This window comes from Mastigoproctus giganteus, chromosome 2 (assembly GCF_048544385.1).
Source record: "Mastigoproctus giganteus isolate SK-2022 chromosome 2, ASM4854438v1, whole genome shotgun sequence".
Classification (NCBI taxonomy): domain Eukaryota; kingdom Metazoa; phylum Arthropoda; class Arachnida; order Uropygi; family Thelyphonidae; genus Mastigoproctus; species Mastigoproctus giganteus.
In genome coordinates this window covers 192,096,850-192,116,887 of record NC_143576.1, presented here as the reverse complement: position 1 = coordinate 192,116,887, position 20,038 = coordinate 192,096,850, and the positions used below count along the sequence as shown (strand labels likewise).

At 35.7% G+C, this 20,038-nt stretch overlaps 1 protein-coding gene across 1 annotated transcript in view; it reads right to left on the bottom strand.

The window, feature by feature from the left end:
* The window catches only part of LOC150089866 (glyoxylate reductase/hydroxypyruvate reductase-like), a 151,727-nt gene that overhangs the window by 38,561 nt on the left and 93,128 nt on the right, over positions 1-20,038 (bottom strand). The window contains exon 8 of the mRNA XM_090368871.1: positions 10,519-10,649. Coding sequence (XP_090224997.1) covers positions 10,519-10,649 — 131 coding nt within the window. The remainder of the gene's footprint in view (positions 1-10,518; positions 10,650-20,038) is intronic.

The following is a 20,038-nucleotide window of genomic DNA, read 5'->3' as shown; positions in this document are numbered from 1 at the left end:
ATTAGTAATCTGGGTTTGTTTGCTTTTGCTTGATAAATCTGTAAATTTCATGGTATGGAGCTAAGTATTTTTGAAGCTCCCTTTGGAACTTTGTGCTCCTTTCAGTCAAAGGATCTTCATTCAAAAAATAAGATTCTAATTGCCCAGCTAAGTTTATGCCTTCTCATATGCTTTTTAGTGTAAAATTTGGAACTTCAGTATTTTCATCTGCTCCATCATCCTCTGAATTGATTTGGTTTACCTCCAAATGCCATTTCCACCAAATCCGTTTCGCCAGCCTCTTTTTCTCCCAGTAATTCTTGAATATCTTCAGTAATTGTATCATCAAAACCTTCCTCTCTTACCGACTTAGCAAGCTCTCCTATTGCACCAATTCTGTTTTCTGCCACTTCAACCATATTTCTTGAATGAACTGACTCTGGCCATATATTTTTCCAACATGCATTTAACGTTGACGGTTTTACTTCTTTGAGCGATAAAGCTGATTCCGATAGAGTACACAATTGAAAAATGTTTCCATGCCTCCATCACACTTTAATGTGGTGTGTATCTGGGCCATTCAATAATTTTTTTGAAATTCTTCTGCATACTTCTTGGCAGCTTCATTATCAGCCATGAATTATCCCTTAAATTCTTACATTATCTAATGAGAAGCAGTTTTTAAATCGCTCAAACCAACCTTTACTGGCAACAAACTCTGGGTTAACAGAAGATTCTCCATTTTCTTTTAAATGGTTACAAATTTTTAGTGCTTGTTTAATTACAATGCCATCTAATGGGATCCATTTTTTACTGCTATTGTCAATCCAAATACTAAGTGTTTTTACCATTTTCTCAATTATTGGTGCTTGGAGATGAGCTGTTACATTTGCGGAAATTAAAGCAATAGTAGTTCTGATTTTCTGTTCATTTTTCTTTATGGTCTAGATTATTGCTTCATTTAAATTTAAACTTTTTGTAACGTACGATATCATTTCCCTTTTTTAAGACAATCCAAAATTTGTATTTTTCATTCTAGAGAAATAAAGTTTCTTTGAGCAGTGCTTTTTTATTTTCTTTAGGCATAATTTTGGGGTCGAATTTAATTCACAACAAAGAAATTATTCCAATAAGGTTCTTAAGAACAAAATTTAGTAATACATACCCAGAAAAATTTATAAACAATCAAATAAAAATCAAAATAACCTTACAAAAACCCTAAAAGTCACGAACTGTATGCTTCGAAGTCACAATTTCAGTAGCACAGAACATAACTCTGGGATTTCCCAACAAAATAAAATACAGGCATTTCCCAATAAATTTTTTTTTGCATAACTTCTAGTGAGTCAACGGTGGGATTCACAAAAAAAGAATGGAAATGTTGAAAAATTACATCCAACATAATAGCAGGGTTTTCCCTGCACAAAAATTCTCTAATTGTGTTAGAGCAAAATCATGTTATATAAGTAGCGTGTTGTGCGAGGATTGCCACAATTTACTGATTGTGTGAGATCAAAACCGTGTTATACAGGAGTTGCTTGTACTCAAAAGTTTAACTAACAGGACTGCTACTTAAATTGTGATCAGCAACTAATCTTTTCCTACGTTCACACACATAATTTTGAAGTTTCTGATAGTTGATGGAATTTTCTAAAAATTTGGCTTCCTGTACAATTTGAATAGTTTCTGTTACTTGCAAAAGTTGAATTCTAAAATTATCATAAAATTTACAAGAATATAATATGTGTTGCCAGTCTTTTAATTGATCACACAGACACAAATTAAAATAAGCTTACTTACAAAGTTAAATAATCCATGTCCTGTTAAAATGAAATTCATGTATAAACTGGCCATGAACCATTTAATAGTATTCGACGTAATTTCACCAACTTCGATAATTTACTACATACAGAGCATTGCACACGTTAACAGAAGCATGCCACCTTTCCTGCCATCTAGTTCTAGGACCTCAAGATATCTAAGTTTTTCTTCTTTAGGAAAGGCATTAATATTAATATTTATTCCATCAAAATTAATTGTTAGATCTTTTCTGATATAATAAGACAAACCAAAGTAGATAAGTTTTAGATATAGGGGTAAGAAGCTACCTGGAGGACCATGACATGCCTGCAAGAGGATTAAAAGGAAACCTCATTGAATAGAGTTTAATTTAAACTGAACTGTAAAGAGCCCAGCACAAAAGAAACATGCTCCTGCAGCACTTACAATAATGGTCCCTCAATCACAAGCTCCACAGATAAAAACCAGGACCATCCTTCTGAAGCAACTTCGGCATAACCAGCCACCTTGGTAAGACTAATTGACCAGTCCATAAAAACATGTTAAGAAATGAAAGTATCTTGGTGCCATAGACAAGTTATCCTTCTTTTCTTCCTCACATCAGGTACATAAAACACAAGATAAAAAAATTACTGGTCTTAATCTCTACGGGCACCAGATCAGACCAGGGCATGAAAGGTGACACTGGCTCCATATATAAAAACATACCATTGTGACAATGCAGGAGTTTGATATAAAGGATTAAAAGGAAACCTGCAAGAGGATTAAAAGGAAACCTCATTGAATAGAGTTTAATTTAAACTGAACTGTAAAGAGCCCAGCACAAAAGAAACATGCTCCTGCAGCACTTACAATAATGGTCCCTCAATCACAAGCTCCACAGATAAAAACCAGGACCATCCTTCTGAAGCAAGGATGGTCCTGGCTTCAGAACCATCACAACTACACAACTACACTATTATCGGTGCAAACTTGACTCTCTCTAGCATCCTCCTACTGATAACAAGAACCAGCAGGACTATATCTACACCAGTCCTCCATCAGGTCACTGCTGTTACCCTACTTCTTGATCACCTATCATTTTTGCTGACATACAAAGGCCTAACTTATTGTTTACAGAAAGGTATTCCTGCCTAGGTTGCAGGAATCAACTGACCTTACAAATGACATTAAAACAGAAAAGGAAACTATTGATGCAGAACTGCATGAGATATGGGATGTCACAGAGAAAATTTACCCCAAGAGTGATCACCGTGAACCTAAAAAAAGAAGCATTGGCCCAACATGGTAGCATTAAATCCTGGTTCTCACCAGGATTCCATGCTATCTTCCTCATTACTAGACACAGAACCCGAAATGGCAAACTACACTCCCTTGGGATCACCGATGATCCTCACTGCTTGTGTAGAGACACACATATTGGGCTCGTGTACTATACGGGTGCCCTAATTATCATCACCCCAGGAGCATCCTTCAGACTAAGCTAAGGATCCTTCTGAGTGATGAAGAACATTTCTTTCTGGGCGACTTGGAAACTTTTAATCACTTTTCAGAGTTTGCCCAAGCTGCTGTCTTTTTTTGGGAGGAATCATCACAAACCTTGAATAATCTCTGTTCTAGCAAGAACTTCTTGCTAACTCCAAGCTCTGTGGTATAATGAAATGCAGACTGGAAAATTGTCCACTGAGATGCTACCTATGTAGATAATTCTTGCTGGTGATAGGGTCCATGGTGCTCCAGCATGGGACTCTTCAGACTCAATGTACACCCTGGACACCTCAGGGTAGGATCTGTTTTTCTAGGAACCATGTTACTCCAGCTACTCCATGGAACTCCTACTGGTAAGCAGCCCTGTTTCCCTGCAATAGGATCCTCACACCTGATGTCAATCCAGCTCCTCCATTGAACCACCTTTCTAGCTTCTCCTGCAGCCACAGAGCTACTTGTGCCCAGCGTGGTCTCCTTCACCATCACTCATCTCAGGACTGAAGTCTTGCTGATATTAGCTGCCATTCCAGAGTGGGATTCCTCCCCCTCCTACCTGCCCTCCATTGTGCCTGGAATGGAGGACCACCTCATCTGAGTTTACATATGACAAATGTCCTGCCTTCATGTAGCAAAGGATGGGTGCCAGGTGCTCCCTGGTAGCTAAGAAGCCAGTTATATAATACACTATACCACAAGCTCACATTACACATGCTGACTGGCTCTACAGAGCATCTGTATCACCAGAAGAGAAATCTTGCAGCATTGAGGGAACCTCTGGCACTGTCTCAACCAATACATAATACACAAAATCCTTTCTGAACCCACCATATTTGAATTCTGTATCTCTTAATTCTGAGTGGCACAATGTTTCCAATATCCCTACATTTGACAGTGACCTAATCAATACTTTAAATCCATCAAATTTGTTTACTATACTACTAGCATTGGTACATGCAAGCATATGTGCACCTCTTTCTGCTCTTAGTAACCCTAACACAGCCCGTATATTTGCATACAAGACCTATGGGGTGGGGTCCTCAAGGGACTCAATTCCCATCCACCACTCACTATTGATTTCAAGCTTGCTGCATGTTCCAACAGAAGCAGATCCAGAATTACTTTCACCTCTGCTTGCAGCTGCTATTAATCTATTCATCAGATATTAATCTATTCATCCCTTCTATTTATGCATATCCCATCCTTGTAAAAACAGACTCTCCTGTTAACAAGCACAGACCACAGTGAGAAAAATTCTACCTCACGAACCTTTCACAGTCTCTTCAGGCCAAATTCATAAGGCTTTTATCATGTATCTGGGGAGAATTGCAGACACTTTCACTGTTAAGTAAATCCTCAGATATCCTATTCTTAATATCATTATTACCAATGTGTATGGCACTATCACCTTTTGTGCCCTTCCCCTGTTCTTCAAATCTTCATATATGCCCATCAGAATGCTAAATTTGTGTTTAATATTCTTGCTCTCATTACATCAAAAAGTTTCCTTTTGGCCATATCATGTCCCATTAGAGAGGACAATGCAAATTAAGTAACATGTAGGGCATTGTACAAAATCCTGATTCCCAAGAGAACTTCTGTTAGCAGTTCTCTCCTGATCTAAAGCAGTCCCATTACTTTGAGCTTTTTTGCTTTACTGTTCTAGTCTGAGTTATGGTATTAGGTGTCTAAATTTAATTTAAAAATATCATACAAAACTAAGAAGCATGAATATAACACAGTCATACTATAAAATAATATCTGTATTATTATAGTATATTTTAGGGCTAAAGTCTCAGGTTATGTAAAGAATTTAACTAATGTACAAGTTAGTGCAATTGCATCAATTCTGTACACAGCCAACTACTTAAGCAGTTGACTATGTACAGAAATGATGCAATTGCATTAACTTGTACATTAGTTTTCTGTATTATTATAAATTTACAGTTTTTAGACATGATAAAAACTTCTAATATTGTTTAAACTGCTATAGAATTACATTATACTGTTTTTATAAAACTAAACATGGGAAGATTTTAAAGAGCTTTTTTTCCTACTTTAATTCTACCTGTGCTGAAACTTATTTTACACCATTGCTACACATTCTCTTCTAAGTTCCTGACTACTGCAGCTGTCCTTGAACTGCATATTCCCCCAACCCCAAAGATCACATGCAGATGACAGTGTGGTTAATGTCAGTAATGTCAGTTGTCTAATGTTGGGGGGAGGGGGGAATGGAGACTATGCAATAAACCTGAACATGTCAACTAAAGAAGACAAGAGAATAATCCAAGAAATGACAGATGCACGGAAAAAGGAGTGGACTGGCTTGGTGCTAGGAACCACCAGAAGCTAAAGTATTCGACAAACAATATGCCACATGGTGCAGGTCTGGACATCACCCATCATTTTTGCTAACCGGACTTGGCAGCATAAACTCAAAGTTATACTCTCTTAGACCAACAGACTCACCTCTCTGCCCCTGCAGATCACAGGAAAAGTTGATCGCCTAATCTTCCAAAGCCATAATTATCAAAACCTAGGACCTAACTACAAATACTCACTGAAGTATATGATCACGAAAACATAAAAAATCTCATCTGAACTCCTGAAAGAACTGCCTCGTTTGCTAACTTTGCAGATAGCTTCTTCAAATGCAGGTGAGGAATCCTTACCACTGTAAACAGAACCCAGCTGCAGATGGCCACTGATTTGGACACTCACCAACAATGGCAAAGACGAAAGCACGACACCAAGTTGAAGAATCCTGATTGGAACCAAAGGGAGTTCCACTGTCCTAACTACATTTTAGGGGACTAAAACTTTACCCCCCCCACCAAACCTGTTTCCTTCACTGACATACAATCTTCCTTTCACTCCCACTTTTTCTTTTTTGGGGGGAGCTCAGGGAGTGGTCCCTCCAAGGAGAAACCACTCTCTGGGCTGCCCAGTAAAGTGCTCTGGTGGTAGACCCTGGTGCATCTGCACATGGCTAGGGATGCGAGGCAGGGGCAGTGAACCTTCTTGTTCTATGCCTCGTGCCTGCAAGGATGCCAGCAAACAACACTCAACAGAATAAACACACTGCCAGCATTGGTAGCAGATGCTACAGCAGTTAATGGGGGAACCCTGGAGACCACCAAAAAACAAACAGAAAAACTGTCTCCTGTTGGTGTACTATTCAAAGGGATGTTTTTTTATTAAAGTCTATAAGTCAATGCAAATTTATATTATTTTCTAAAACTAAATTTTGCAATTGCTACTTATTAGGAATCTGCTATTTCCACTTTTCACAGACGGTGATTCTTTTAACTGAAATGTTTTCTTTGGAAAACAGGCCTTGAGCTTCAAGTTGCATATTGCTATATACTTTCTATTAATGACTGACAAACTGATTTAAGTTAAACTTTAAGATAAGTAAAATAAAATATACATATAATTATAATATTAAAATGAATATAAAAAAAATAAAAGCATTAAAATACATAAGTAAAGAGCAATAAAATAAAATAGTAGCTTTCGGGGCAAGGTGTCCCTTCTTCAGCTAGTTGGTGTACTGCATATATGTTAAGTAAAATAACAGGAGTTGACTGGGCATGATCACGAGTCATAGTCATGAGTGCACCTCACCACGAAAGCTACTATTTTATTTCATATTATATATTTTATTGATCTTGTGTATTTGAATGCTTTTATTTTTATTTATATCCATTTTACTATTATATTTTTATGTATATTTTATTTTACTTATCTTAATAAAGTTTAACTTAAATCAGTTTGTCAGTCGTTAATGGAATAGTGATATGCAACCCAAAGCTAAAGGCCTGTTTTCCAATGTTCATCTAATGTATGGCCCTTACTGTTTATGTCAGAAGCCTGCAATAGACAGAATTTACATTTTGCCCATCGTTGCAAAGCTCATCGTGCCATTCCTAGAGGATTCAGATTCAAGAAGCCCTTTCCCTGTGATCATATGAAGCGTGCCTGCTTCAATTTTGGCTTGAAAACTTTGGGAATTTGGATTGATAATGTACATCAGGAATTAAAGAGAGTCAGCATCAACAATTCCAGGCTCATGCAGGAGTTAAAAGGTTTGGTTTCTCCTTCCACCTTTTCTACTACTGTTCATGTATTATGTTCCCGAGCCACACACGAGACAGAAGTTTACCGTTTATGCCAACAAGATATATACCTTATTACATGAAGCATATGCCATTGGGAACATGCACAGGTTGCACATGAAGGATAGCTCGCAGTTTATCTTGAATTCAAGTAGTAAAGATCTATCTAGGGAACAAAGTGATCTCTTAGCTTTTGGCATGAAATGTGCTGTCCTTGCACAAAACCCCCTATCACACAATTGGCTATGGAAGTGGAAGCATCACTTGAACGGTTGCCTGAAGAGACTGCAAACGAAATTAGTTTTAAAACTGCTTCTATCTTACAGCATATTTGACCCACTGCTACCAACCTTAGGCATTATCGACAGGAAGCCCTTACTTCATTATGTAAAGATGATACCATTGTAGTCTTGCCCGCTGATAAGGGCAAGCGCACAGTTGTCAGGGATAAATCCAAGTATTTACGCAAGGCTTTCTCTCTTTTGCAGGATTGTAAGGTATATGAACCTGTGCAATATTCCCCCATCAAGATATTGGAGAAGTTAGTCTAAAGTTAACAGGCTTGTGCATGCCTAGTTTTTATCTAACAAGATTCCAAAAAATGTTCATTGGAAACTTCATGTGACAGGTTGCCAACTCCTGAAATTTTATGGACTTCCGAAGATCCATAAACCCAATATTCCCTTGCAACCTATTGTTGCCTTCTGCAACATACCCACTGATGAACTTTCCAAATACACTGCCAAGTTGTTATCACCCCTTGTTGGAAGAACTGACCATACTGTAGCTAGCACCGTACATTTTTTAGATATCATAAAAGATTTTATTTCTGGGAGCAAGATCATGGTTTCCTTTGACGTGGTCCCCCTGTTCATTTCTGGCCCTGTGCAACAGGCTACTGCCTGTACGAGGCAACATTTGGATGGGGATGCCACCTTGAAGGACAGGGCCTGGTGCTCTACTAATGATATTTGTACTGCCCTCAATCTGTGCTTAACTAGTAGCACAATCATGTTTAATGACTCTGTTCCACCAGATTCAGGGCACAGCTGGTAGTTCCATCATAGCCAATATTGCCATGAAGTAACTCGAGAGTCGGATATTTTTGAATTTACCCATTCCCATCACTCTCTAGTGTCGATATGTTGATGATATCTTCGCGATAGTCCCTCTACTACTTCAATATCTCAATTTCATGTCACCTTTCATTCAATTTACAATCGAACTGGAGGCAAATAATACTCTTCCATTTTTGGATTCCCTAGTCCAATGCATGGGTTCGCATTTTACAACTTTAAGATGGAGCTTTCTAATTGTGGTTATCCACCTCATGTTCTGGATAGATGTGAACTACAAGCTCACGAGTTTGTTACATGGTCAAACCCTCCCCACGATAATGAGTTTACCTCTACTGCCTACATCCCCTACTATCTGGGCTTATCAGAACGTCTTACTAGGATTTTGTGCTCCTACTTAAAACACCCATTCCTCCTTTTCTATGGAGCGGTTCTGTTTATCGCATTACATGTCTGGATTTTGGGGAATGTTATGTAGGTGAGATTGCCAGGAGGTTGAAAGATAGTGTTTCAGAACATGAGGGGGGGGGGGTCTGCAAACCGCTAACTTTGAGCGCTCTGCTGTTACTGAAAATTATTGGGTTGAGCAACATAATCTTGATCCCCAACGTGACAGTGAGATCATTGAGTATTCACGTGATTACCATCAGTGCTCAAGGTTTGAGGCACTGCACACAGTCAACTGTAATAGTACTACGAACCATAATAGGGGAGTACATGTGCACCCTATTATGGAGTCTACCATTCTGCAGTGCAATTAGTGCTGGCATTAGTCACGTATACGTAATTCTACATTACCAGCACCAGATTTGTGATTCATGATCAAGCCCAGTCAACTCCTGTTATTTTACCTAACATATATATACAGTACACCATTCAACAACTGCTGAAAAGGGACACCTCTCCCCAAAAGCTACTATTTTATTTCATATTATATATTTTATTGCTCTTTACTTATGTATTTTAAAGCTTTTATTTTATATCCATTTTAGTATTATATTTTTATGTACATTTTATTTTACTTATCTCAAATCACTTAAATCAGTTTGTCAGTCGTTAATAGAAAGTATATAGTGAAATGTTTTCTGTGCTACCATATTATTAATATTCATACTAAACTGAAACACAAACAGGAGAAATCTTACATACCATGAATTTAAGTAATTTTTTCTTTGAAAATGATATAAAAAAAGAAATGAAACCTATATATCAATATTATTTTTATCTGAGAATGATCTGTTTGTAATTAATTTGCCTGCTAAGCCCAGAAGTTAAATCGAGGAACATGTCCTGCTAATAGTAACTTGATTTTTCTTCATGTTGTAACACAAGTTGTCACACAGCAAAGCACTTCTAAAAAGTGAAGTGTTCTGCTACTTAATATTAGCATTTTTTTTTTTTTTTAAATCCAACAGTTTAAGTTTTATAACAAACTATTTTTTATTATAGCACATTACTATTTATGTTATAACAAGCAGATCGTTATCAAAATAATGTGTATTTATCCATTTTACTTAAACTACAGAAAAGGCAAAAGAATGAATAATTGTAACTGTGGAAGGTGAAAATAACATCAAATCAACATTCTGGGTGCAAGTATTGCTACTCAAGTGAAAGGTCAGTAGTACTTTGACTACTGACCAATGAGAGCATTTATCAACCAAGTGTGTTTATATAAGGACTGAAGAGTAAATATACTATATTATCTATTGTGTTATTTCACAGTTGTAATGAAACTAATTTGTTATACAAACACTACTTTAAAAAGTACTATTAATTATAATTTATTACCAAACTTTATTTCCTCCCATAATTAAAATTATTACAAAATTATTTTATTTTACTATAGTGTCATTGTTTTATCTGACCTGTTCTCTTGTTACCCAAGTAAAATTAAATGCATTTCTTCCAAGAATTAAATCAGAAGCTACACTAAAATACCATGAACTACAGTTTGAGATTTTAAAATATGTTATCATTCTTTAAATTTCTTGGTTATTTGGAGTTTAAATGACAGTTACATCATAAAATCCAAGATAAAAGGATTTTATACATACTAATGTTTGGCAAAGTTAGGAGTTTATGATCTTTGGGCAGTGGTTCAGGAAGTGTAACATCTAATGCTGCAGCACGAATTTTGTTGCTTTTCAAGGCATCATACAAATCGTCCTGGTTAACAACACCTCCCCTGGAAGAAAATTATATTCTTTATTTTAACTTCACATCCTGTATACACAGAAGGTATTTTATATAAAATTAGTTTGCATATACAAATGACTATTATAAAGATGGCAATAAGGAAATATATAACACACACAAATGAGAATAGGAATAAATTTCCAGAGACAATAGCAATACCTTTTAAAGCCATGTTTCTCAACCTTTAATAGACCAGGGAACATCAAAGTATTTTCTGATTCAGGCAGAACACTAGAACAATGTATAGAGTTTTTTTTTTTTTTTTACTGTATACAAATATTACAATTAGCCCAACAACAATAGTGTGAATAGCAGTAAAGCTTAATAGACGGTACTCACCTTAATTCATCTGCTTAGTTACAATGAAGATGGGGTGGAAATTAAGTTTAAAATAATTAAAATAAGTTGAAATAAGTTAATTGAATGATACAGAATTGTTAAAATTTTGCTCAAGGAAGTAGAAGTGCACTACCTCATCCCTGGTTGTCATTTAAAATAATATGAAACATGCAAGGAGCAAAATTTCATATTTTAAATTTCAAAAACTGAACAAAAACATGTTAAACGTCTTCGGTTGGCAGTGATAAGAAAGAAAGAAATTGGTATTTAAAGAATTTCTATGTTCCCATAATGCATTTTGCGACATGTGGGAATCTTATGTGCGTAAGATTCCAGACCGGAGAGAGGTTGGTAGGTAGTTTCGTATTTAGAATGTTAAGTTTAATATTATGGCAGCACCATTCTATGATAAGTGCCTCATGTTGGAAGATTTTGTAACTAGATCCTAATTTAATAAATGCAATGGCCAAATCGACTAGGAGGTTGAGAGAATGTGCATGTTGTGTAAGTTCGGTGCTAGTTTGATTAGTCCTGAAGCTGTTATAATGGTAATAAGCACATGTATTAGAAATTTTGGTGGAACCGTATTTGGTGGTAGTGCTCCCAATGTAGCATGCGTTACAACCGTGTCGACATTTAATTAAATATATTATATTGTCGATGTCGCTTATTGGATATTTGTGTGTCTCTTTATATGTATTAAACATAGTCCCTAATTTATTGTACGAAGAAAATATTAATGTGCTATCTGTGTTTCACTTGGCAGAACTGTCTGATGAGACTGCTGTGATAGGGTAGAATAATACGTGTATTCTGTTTTTTTCTGTTTGGTGTTATGATTATGCAGGTTATTGACTTTATTCCTTGCAACAGAAATTGTGTGTTGGATTAATTGTAATGGAAATCTACCTTATCAGAAATCTACTTAGATGCTATCGAAAACCAAGTACTCCATCCTTTCCCTTCTTGTATTAAACTTTACATGCGGTACGCAGATGACATATTATTAATAGGAAACAGAGCCACTATTGATAATCTCTTTATTAAATTCAATACAATACACGAAAGATTAAAATACACACTTGAAATAGAAATAAACAATAAAATCAGCTTTCTTAAGTTCACAATATATAAAATAGGTGCCAAACTAGGAACCAAGATCTATAGGAAAAATACACACACAGAAAAATATCTACATTTTGAATCAACATCACCCACTCAGTACGAAAAAGTCCACTCTTTACAATCAAATCCACAATGCCATAAAGTTCAGTTCTTCGCAAGACAATTTATCAGCCGAATTAAAATATCTCACAAAGAAATTCACAGCCATCAAGTATCCGTTACAATTAATCCAACACACAATTTCTGTTGCAAGGAATAATGTCAATAACCTGCATAATCATAATACCAAACAGAACAAACAGAATACACGTTTTATTCTACCCTATCACAGCAGTCTCGCCAGACAGTTCCGCCAAGTGTTCGCAAACACAAATATCACATTAATATTTTCTTCGTACAATAAATTAGGGACTGTGTTTAATACATATAAAGAGACACACAAATATCCAACAAGCAACATCAACAATATAATATATTTAATTAAATGTCAACACAGTTGTAATGCATGCTACATCAGGAGCACTACCACCAAATACGGTTCCACCAAAACTTCCAATACACGTGCTTATTACTATTATAACAGCTTCAGGACTAATCAAACCAGCACCGAAATTACACAACATGTAATTTCGGTGCTGGTTTGATTACACAAACACACCGAAATTACACAACATTCTCACAACCACAACCCCCTAGTCGATTCGGGCATTGCATTTATTAAATTAGGATCTAGTTACAAAATCTTCCAACACGAGGCACTTATCATAGAATGGTGCTGCCATAATACTAAAATAAATACGAAACTACCTACCAACCTCTCTCCGGTCTGGAATCTTACGCACATAAGATTTCCACATCGCAAAATGCATTATGGAAATACAGAAATTCTTTAAATACAAGATTTTTCTTTCTTATCACTGCCAACCGAAGATGTTTAACACAAAAGTCACTCCTTGCTTGTTTCATATTTTAAATTTCAATTTTTCAAATGACAACCAGGGATGAGGTAGTGCACTTCTACTTCCTTGAGCAAAATTTTAACAATTCCGTATTCATTCAATTAACTTATTTCAACTTATTTTAAACTTCATTTCCATCCCATCTTCATGTAACTAAGCAGATCAATTAAGGTGAGTACTGTCTATTAAGCTTTACTGCTATTCACACTATTAAGTCGATTATACAATGGTACATTAAGAAGCTCTATAAATCATCTAAGTGCTTAACAACAATGTAAGAAATGAACTAAATAAGATCTAACTCATATTTATACAGGCAATACTTGTAAATAAAGTATTTAAAAATTTATTCCTGAGCACAGAATCCCAAGTGATGAGTACTCATGGAGCACCACTTCAGAAATGCTGCTTTAAATGACACTAAATACTGACTTAATAGAACTATCGTTTTACAATCATGCCTCTTTTGTATATGGAAAGTTATATGTAAACTGTCATGAAGAGCAACACAATACAGCATACATGGTGTGGCTATTAAATAATGAGACTACACATGCAGCCACTACACACCAAGTATGAAACAAAGGCACAACAGCTGGGCCTTGAACCTTTCTCTAGTTGTTTTCCAAGTCATGTTCCAACAAGGTTTTCATTACCTTGATTTTTGCAGTTTTTCCAGAAAATTGACAGCCGAAAGAATACAACAAATCAATCTTGAATTTTAACAAAACTAAAGAAAACGCCAACCGAAAGCTATGAGCTTTTACATCAAATTTATGGAGAAGATACTATGTCAAGAGCTCACATGTTTGAATGGCATAAAAAATTTTTAGAAGGAAGAGAGAATGTGGAAGACATTGAATGACTAAACCATCTGGCATCTAGAAAACTAATGAAAATGTGGACCGGGTAAGGATACTGATTAGAAGCGATTGTCGTTTAAACATTAGAATGGTTGCATCAGAATAAATATGGACAAAGAAACAGTTACATAAATTTTAACTGAAAATTTAGGAATGAGAAGAGTATGTGCCAAGATGGTGCCAAAAATTTTGAATGAAGATCAAAGAATGAGAAGACTCCAAGTTTGTGATGCTTTGAAAACAACTAAAGATCCAGACTGTCTCAGTACTGAAATTACTTACAATGAAAGTTGCTGTTCCAGTATGACCCAGAAACTAAAAGACAGCCAATGCAATGGTAGACAAAAAAAAAAAAAAAAAAAAAAAAAATGTCAAAATCAAAACCATGCTTCTTGTTTGTTTCAATAGTAAAAGGACTTATTATGGCTGAATAATAACACCAAACTAGCAAACAGAGAATAATAACAGCAAACAGAGAATAATAACACCAAACTAGCAAACAAAAAATTTCATCTACTGGCAGTGCACTCTTTCTGGATTTGAATTTTTTTTGTAGAGATTCCACAAAATACTTCCAGTATTATTGAAGATAAATAAATTAAGTGATAGATGTTTTGTCATATTAGTTCTGTCAGTTTCACTGTGAGAACCTATCGGATATTATAAAACAAGAAAAAATAATTAATGTATAGTGGTCTTTGGTTGACAAAATTTAAAAGTGAAGAGGAAATTTGAAATACAGAAAATTATCTCATCTCAATTCAATGCTTGGAATTTTAAAAATTCTTCATTGCACTGCTGAGCATGAGAGGATATATAGTCAAAGGAATAAAAAAAAAAAAAAAAAAAAACTCTAGATCTCATTCAGATGAAAATTTGGAAATGTTGCTCTTGACATCTAAGTCTACACCAGCAGGAGCATTATTATAAATAAAACGCCTCTGGCTCAACATTGCTGAAGAGGGCAAAGTCTGCAATAGTATCTTCCTTTAACCCCTTCCCAGAACATTTTTTTCCTGAAAATGTGCCATTGACTTTTATTTTACAGATTAAAAATATGCATCATGCAAATACTCATTGTATAGTTTTTTGTTTTTTATAAAATACACGTTTAGTAGAAAATACACGGGAGTAATCAACCCATTTGAGCTATCCCGAGTTATCTCGTGTATGCCAAAAAGTTTGCAAATTATAGATTTTTTTTAATAAATTAGCACTTGAGCTAAAAAGAAAGGAACAGAAAAACTCTTCGCTACTCATATAAATAAATTTAAAAAATCAAGTGGAACACACAAGCAGTAACCTCCCACCACAAGCAATAATCGCGAACTAACTACATCCTGACACACGGCCACTGCAAGTGGACAGGCAAGGTAAGCATCGCTTACGGGCGACAGTTCAAGAGGGCACCAAAATATTTTTACATATAGTTTTCTAATTGGTTAATGCTTATCAGTATTCAGCATTTAGGATGGCAAATTTTATTTTGCTTACTGGCGACACATAGGTACACATGCTACTGTTCTGACATTGCTGTACAATAAGTAAATATAAGTAATTTACCTGGCTAATACAAAATTAGCCAGATAAATGCCCAAGAAAATGTTTCAATACTAAATTTGGAGGTATTATTGTTTGCTTTGGGTATTATTGTATCCTTTTTTTTTTTTTTTTTTTTTTTTTGTTGTTAGTTGGCGCATCAGCTTTTGTGACCATAATGCACCTTCCAAAGTTTTTTTTGCATTTTACTCAGATCCAAGCCCAAGGTGGGATTTGAACCACGACCTTTGGGTTGCCAGGCAGGCACTTTACCCACTTGGCTAGCCCAGTTGGCTTGTATCCCAAGATATTTCGTATAGCTCTAAATAATGTTTAAAACTAAAAACGAGGTATCTCGGGATAACCATGAAGGGCCATGCACCTGACAGCTGACTCTCCAAAATAATGACCCCACATTAATGATTAATAAGTGATTAAAAAGCTTAAATTTTTTCTACCTCCCTAAATACAGTCAAACTTTTACTGGAACAGCACCTGAAATTATCGTTAATTGTTGTAAAAGATTTTTTTATTGTTTTTGTATACATGAGAACACAAAATTAGACAGTCACTACAGATCTCTAATACTCAGTAGCAAGTAAGATGAATAGTGCTCCAAGTTTGAAAAAATTTGAAAATTGGAGTGATTAAATAATATCTAATACATATGAGTATATATATGAGGTGTGGCAATAATTTCCAGACTGTTGCAGTCATGTTCAATGAGTGCAAATAAATGAAAGTGATATGGTGTAGTAGAGACTGTCCAGCAGGCTGATAGGTTGCAAGTAACACCCAGTTTCATTAGTAGTATTAACGTTCTGTATCACAATTTTGTAATGGAACAACAAATAAATATCAAATTTTGTTTCAAACTGGGAAAATCTGCAAAGAAACATATGAAACATTAGAAACCGTTTATGGTGATGAAACATTAAGACATACCAGTGTTTGAATGGTATAAGCGGTTCAAAGACAGACATAAGGATGTTCACGATGACCCAAAAATTGAGCATCTGTCAAACTCTTAAAATAAGGACAGAGTTGCAAAAGTTCAAGAAATGTGCAAAGAGATCACTGTTTGACCCTCAGAATAAGGGTTGATGAGCTGGAGATGATTAATCAAATTCTACATGAACATTTAGGAAAAAGGAAGGTCTGTGCAAACATTTTTTTTTTACACAGCCTCACGAAGAAGCAACAGTGTCATCGTGTGAAGACTTCATTCAGACATGTCAAGACAATCCTAATTTCCGCGACTGTATTGTCACTGGAGATGAGCGTTGGGTGTTTCAATGCATGCTGTGATGAAGAGTCATAGCATGCAGTGGACTTCAAAATCATCACCAAGGCCCAAAAAGCTTGTTTATGGAAGTTCAGGATCAAGCAGAATGTGATTCACAAGGAATTTGTACCTGAAGGGGAGAAATGCACTTCAGTAGTCTTTGAAGAAGACTACTGAAGTGCATTTCCCAGGTGAAGCCACAATTTTGAGTGAAAGGCAGCTAGTTCTTGTTGCATAACAATGCCATCGCCCATTGCATAATTGTTGTAAAGACATTTCTGGAGAAACACGGCACTTTACAGATCAACTACCAAGCCTATTCTCCCAATCTAGAACATGAAATTCTTTCTCTTTTCCAAGGTAAAGACTGCCCTCAAAGGAAAGAGATTTTGGAGTATTGAAGACAAAAGAAAAGCGCAATCGCTGAACTGAACATCGAAGGCATCCTCTTTGGACACCCTTGCCGACTCTTTCCAGAAACTTCTATAATAGTGTAATAAGTGTATTCAATCATGTGATTACTTCAAATAAAAATAAAACCAATTTTGAGCTCCTTCAACCTTGCATTCGTTTTATTGCACCAGTCCAGGAACTTTACTGCTACACCGCATATTTACAACAAAAATAAACTGTCACATGATTAGCTAAAATTACTAATAAAATACTAAAACTACTAATAATACTAATAAAAGTATTACAATAGTGCCATTAAAACTTACTGCAGCCTTCAAAGGATGCCTGTCCAATATTGCCTTATTTATTAATAAAACTAGCAGATGACGTGTCACACATGTATCAGACTAAAAAATTATGGATTTTGTTGCAGGTCAGAATCATGGCCACCAGAAATGGCCTGGATGCATATGGATTGCTTATAAAACCCAATGTCACATACAGCAAAACCTCAACTTAAACAGATTATATGGGAAGGGGGAGAAATATGGGCTTCTGCTAAGTACAATTATCAGTAACATTAAAATTTTACCATAATTATGAGAGCATATTTAGATTCAGGGAGGTCCCTGGGGACTGGAGATGTGCAAATGTCACCGAGTTCACAAAGGGTGACATGAGTAATTATAGACCTGTTAGCTTAACTTCTGTTCCAGGAAAAATAATGGAGTCAGTGGTTAAAGAAGCAATGCAGGACCATCTAGACAGGAGTGCAGTAATACTTCAACCATAACATGCGTTTGTTAAAGGCAGATCTTGTCTGACCAATCTGAATGGACACTATGATGCAATAACAAAGGAAATGGATTCAAAAAATAATTTTGATATCATGTACTTGGATTATAGGAAAGCTTTTGATACTATTACACATAAAAGATTGCTGTACAAACTGGAGCAGCGTGGCATTAAGAGACACTGCTTTGTGAATTAATGTTATTAATGGAGATACACAGGGTTCAGTATTGGGACTATTGTTTTCTGTATTTTTAATGCAATTACATCAAGCTTAATGTCTAAGTTTGCAGATGATACAATAATAGTATACAGTAAACCCTCGCTATTCGCGGGGGTTACGTTCCTGAGAAATGTCGCGAATACCGAAAACGCGAATACTGAGTTATGGCTCCCATAGTAATAAAGGGGTTCCGTTCCAAAGTATGAAATATATAAGAAAAACTAGTCTAAAATTTTGCCTATGTATGTATTATATGTACCTTCATAATATGACTGTACATGACAGTACATAGTGAAATGCAAGCATATGGCATCGAAATGAAAATAAGAAAAACAATTTAATATTAAATGTAATATTTATTAGAAATTTCAAACAAATCTTTCAAACCAGCGCCTTTGCTAGCAAAAAAAAAAACATCCCGCCAGTGCTATCACCAGTTTCGCTAAAGTGTTGATAAAGCAGTTTTGCCTTTTCACGAATGATGAGTGAACTTAACGGAATTTTATTTTGAATTCGGTCTTCTATCCACAGATTTAAAGCTTTTCCATTTTTTTAAATTTAACATCACGAGTTACAGAGCAAATTTTTGAAGCAATTAGCGCGATTTCACGGACACTACGGCAGATTTTTTCTTCCGATTTCTTGATTGATCGTACTGTTGACTCATTGATTTTATAATGTTTTGCCACTGAGGAGACACTTTCACCATTAGAAATTTCGTCTAATAACTCAATTTTATTCGCTAGTGTCATCACCTTCTTTGATATTTTCACATTTCTCTTTTTATTCGTAGCCATATTTTTGTAGGGGTTAGAAAGAACTTGACCACAATAAAGTCACTTTCTTCCGTTAACGCACTCGAAAAAGTCTGTTTTACACTGCAAAACGGTAGAGTTATCATTTTTGTAAGCATATCAATTTATAAATTGATAAATTTATTCAATTTATAAACATATAAATTAAAATCAAACGACGAAACCTTCCATGACTAACACATACTGAACAAGGATTAGCGAGAAACATCCACGCTCGCGATTTTTTCACCCATCTCCCCCCACCCACTGAGCGCTGTTTTGACCGGGAAAGATAATTTTAGCCACACCCATGTTTTTTATGGCTGAAAATATTCACGGCGTTTTAAAATTCACATTTTTTTAGGTTTCATTTTATATTAAATCGGCGATCGCGAATACGCGAAACCGCGAATAGCGGGGGTTTACTGTATATAATAGTACTTAACAGTGCACATTGGGGCATTAAAAAAAAAAAAAGAAGAAATCTAATCGCTTTAAATTTTGGTATCCCTGTCAGTAGTGTATCATCATTCTGAAAATCCGTGCTTCAAATCTCAAACTGTTTGAGGAAACAGGACCCAGTCGGAAGCGTGCGAAATTATGCCAGTATGAAGATGAGATTAAGCCATTTTTAAGTGGGTGAAGTTGATTCGAGACCAAAACATGCTGATATCAGGGCCATTAATAAGAGAAAAGGCTATGGAGTACACATCTTTTCTGGGACATAAAACATTTCAAGCCAGTTCTGGTTGGCTGGACAAATTTAAAAAGTGCCATGGCTTACCCGAAAAAGTTATTTCTGGTGAAAGTGGAGTTGTAATCGCGGAAGATTATACCCATTGGAAATAGTTTTGAAAAAAAATTATGGACTACGAGCCCAAAGACAAATTCAAAGGTGATGAAACAGGTCTATTTTCTAAATGGTTACTGAACAAGACACTGATTTTTAAAGGTGATAAATGTTTAGGTGGTGAAAATAGTAAGGAAAGAATTACAGTCTTGGTTGGTGCAAATATGGCTGGTAATGAAAAACTGAAGCTTTTAGTAACAGACAAAGGTAAAAAGC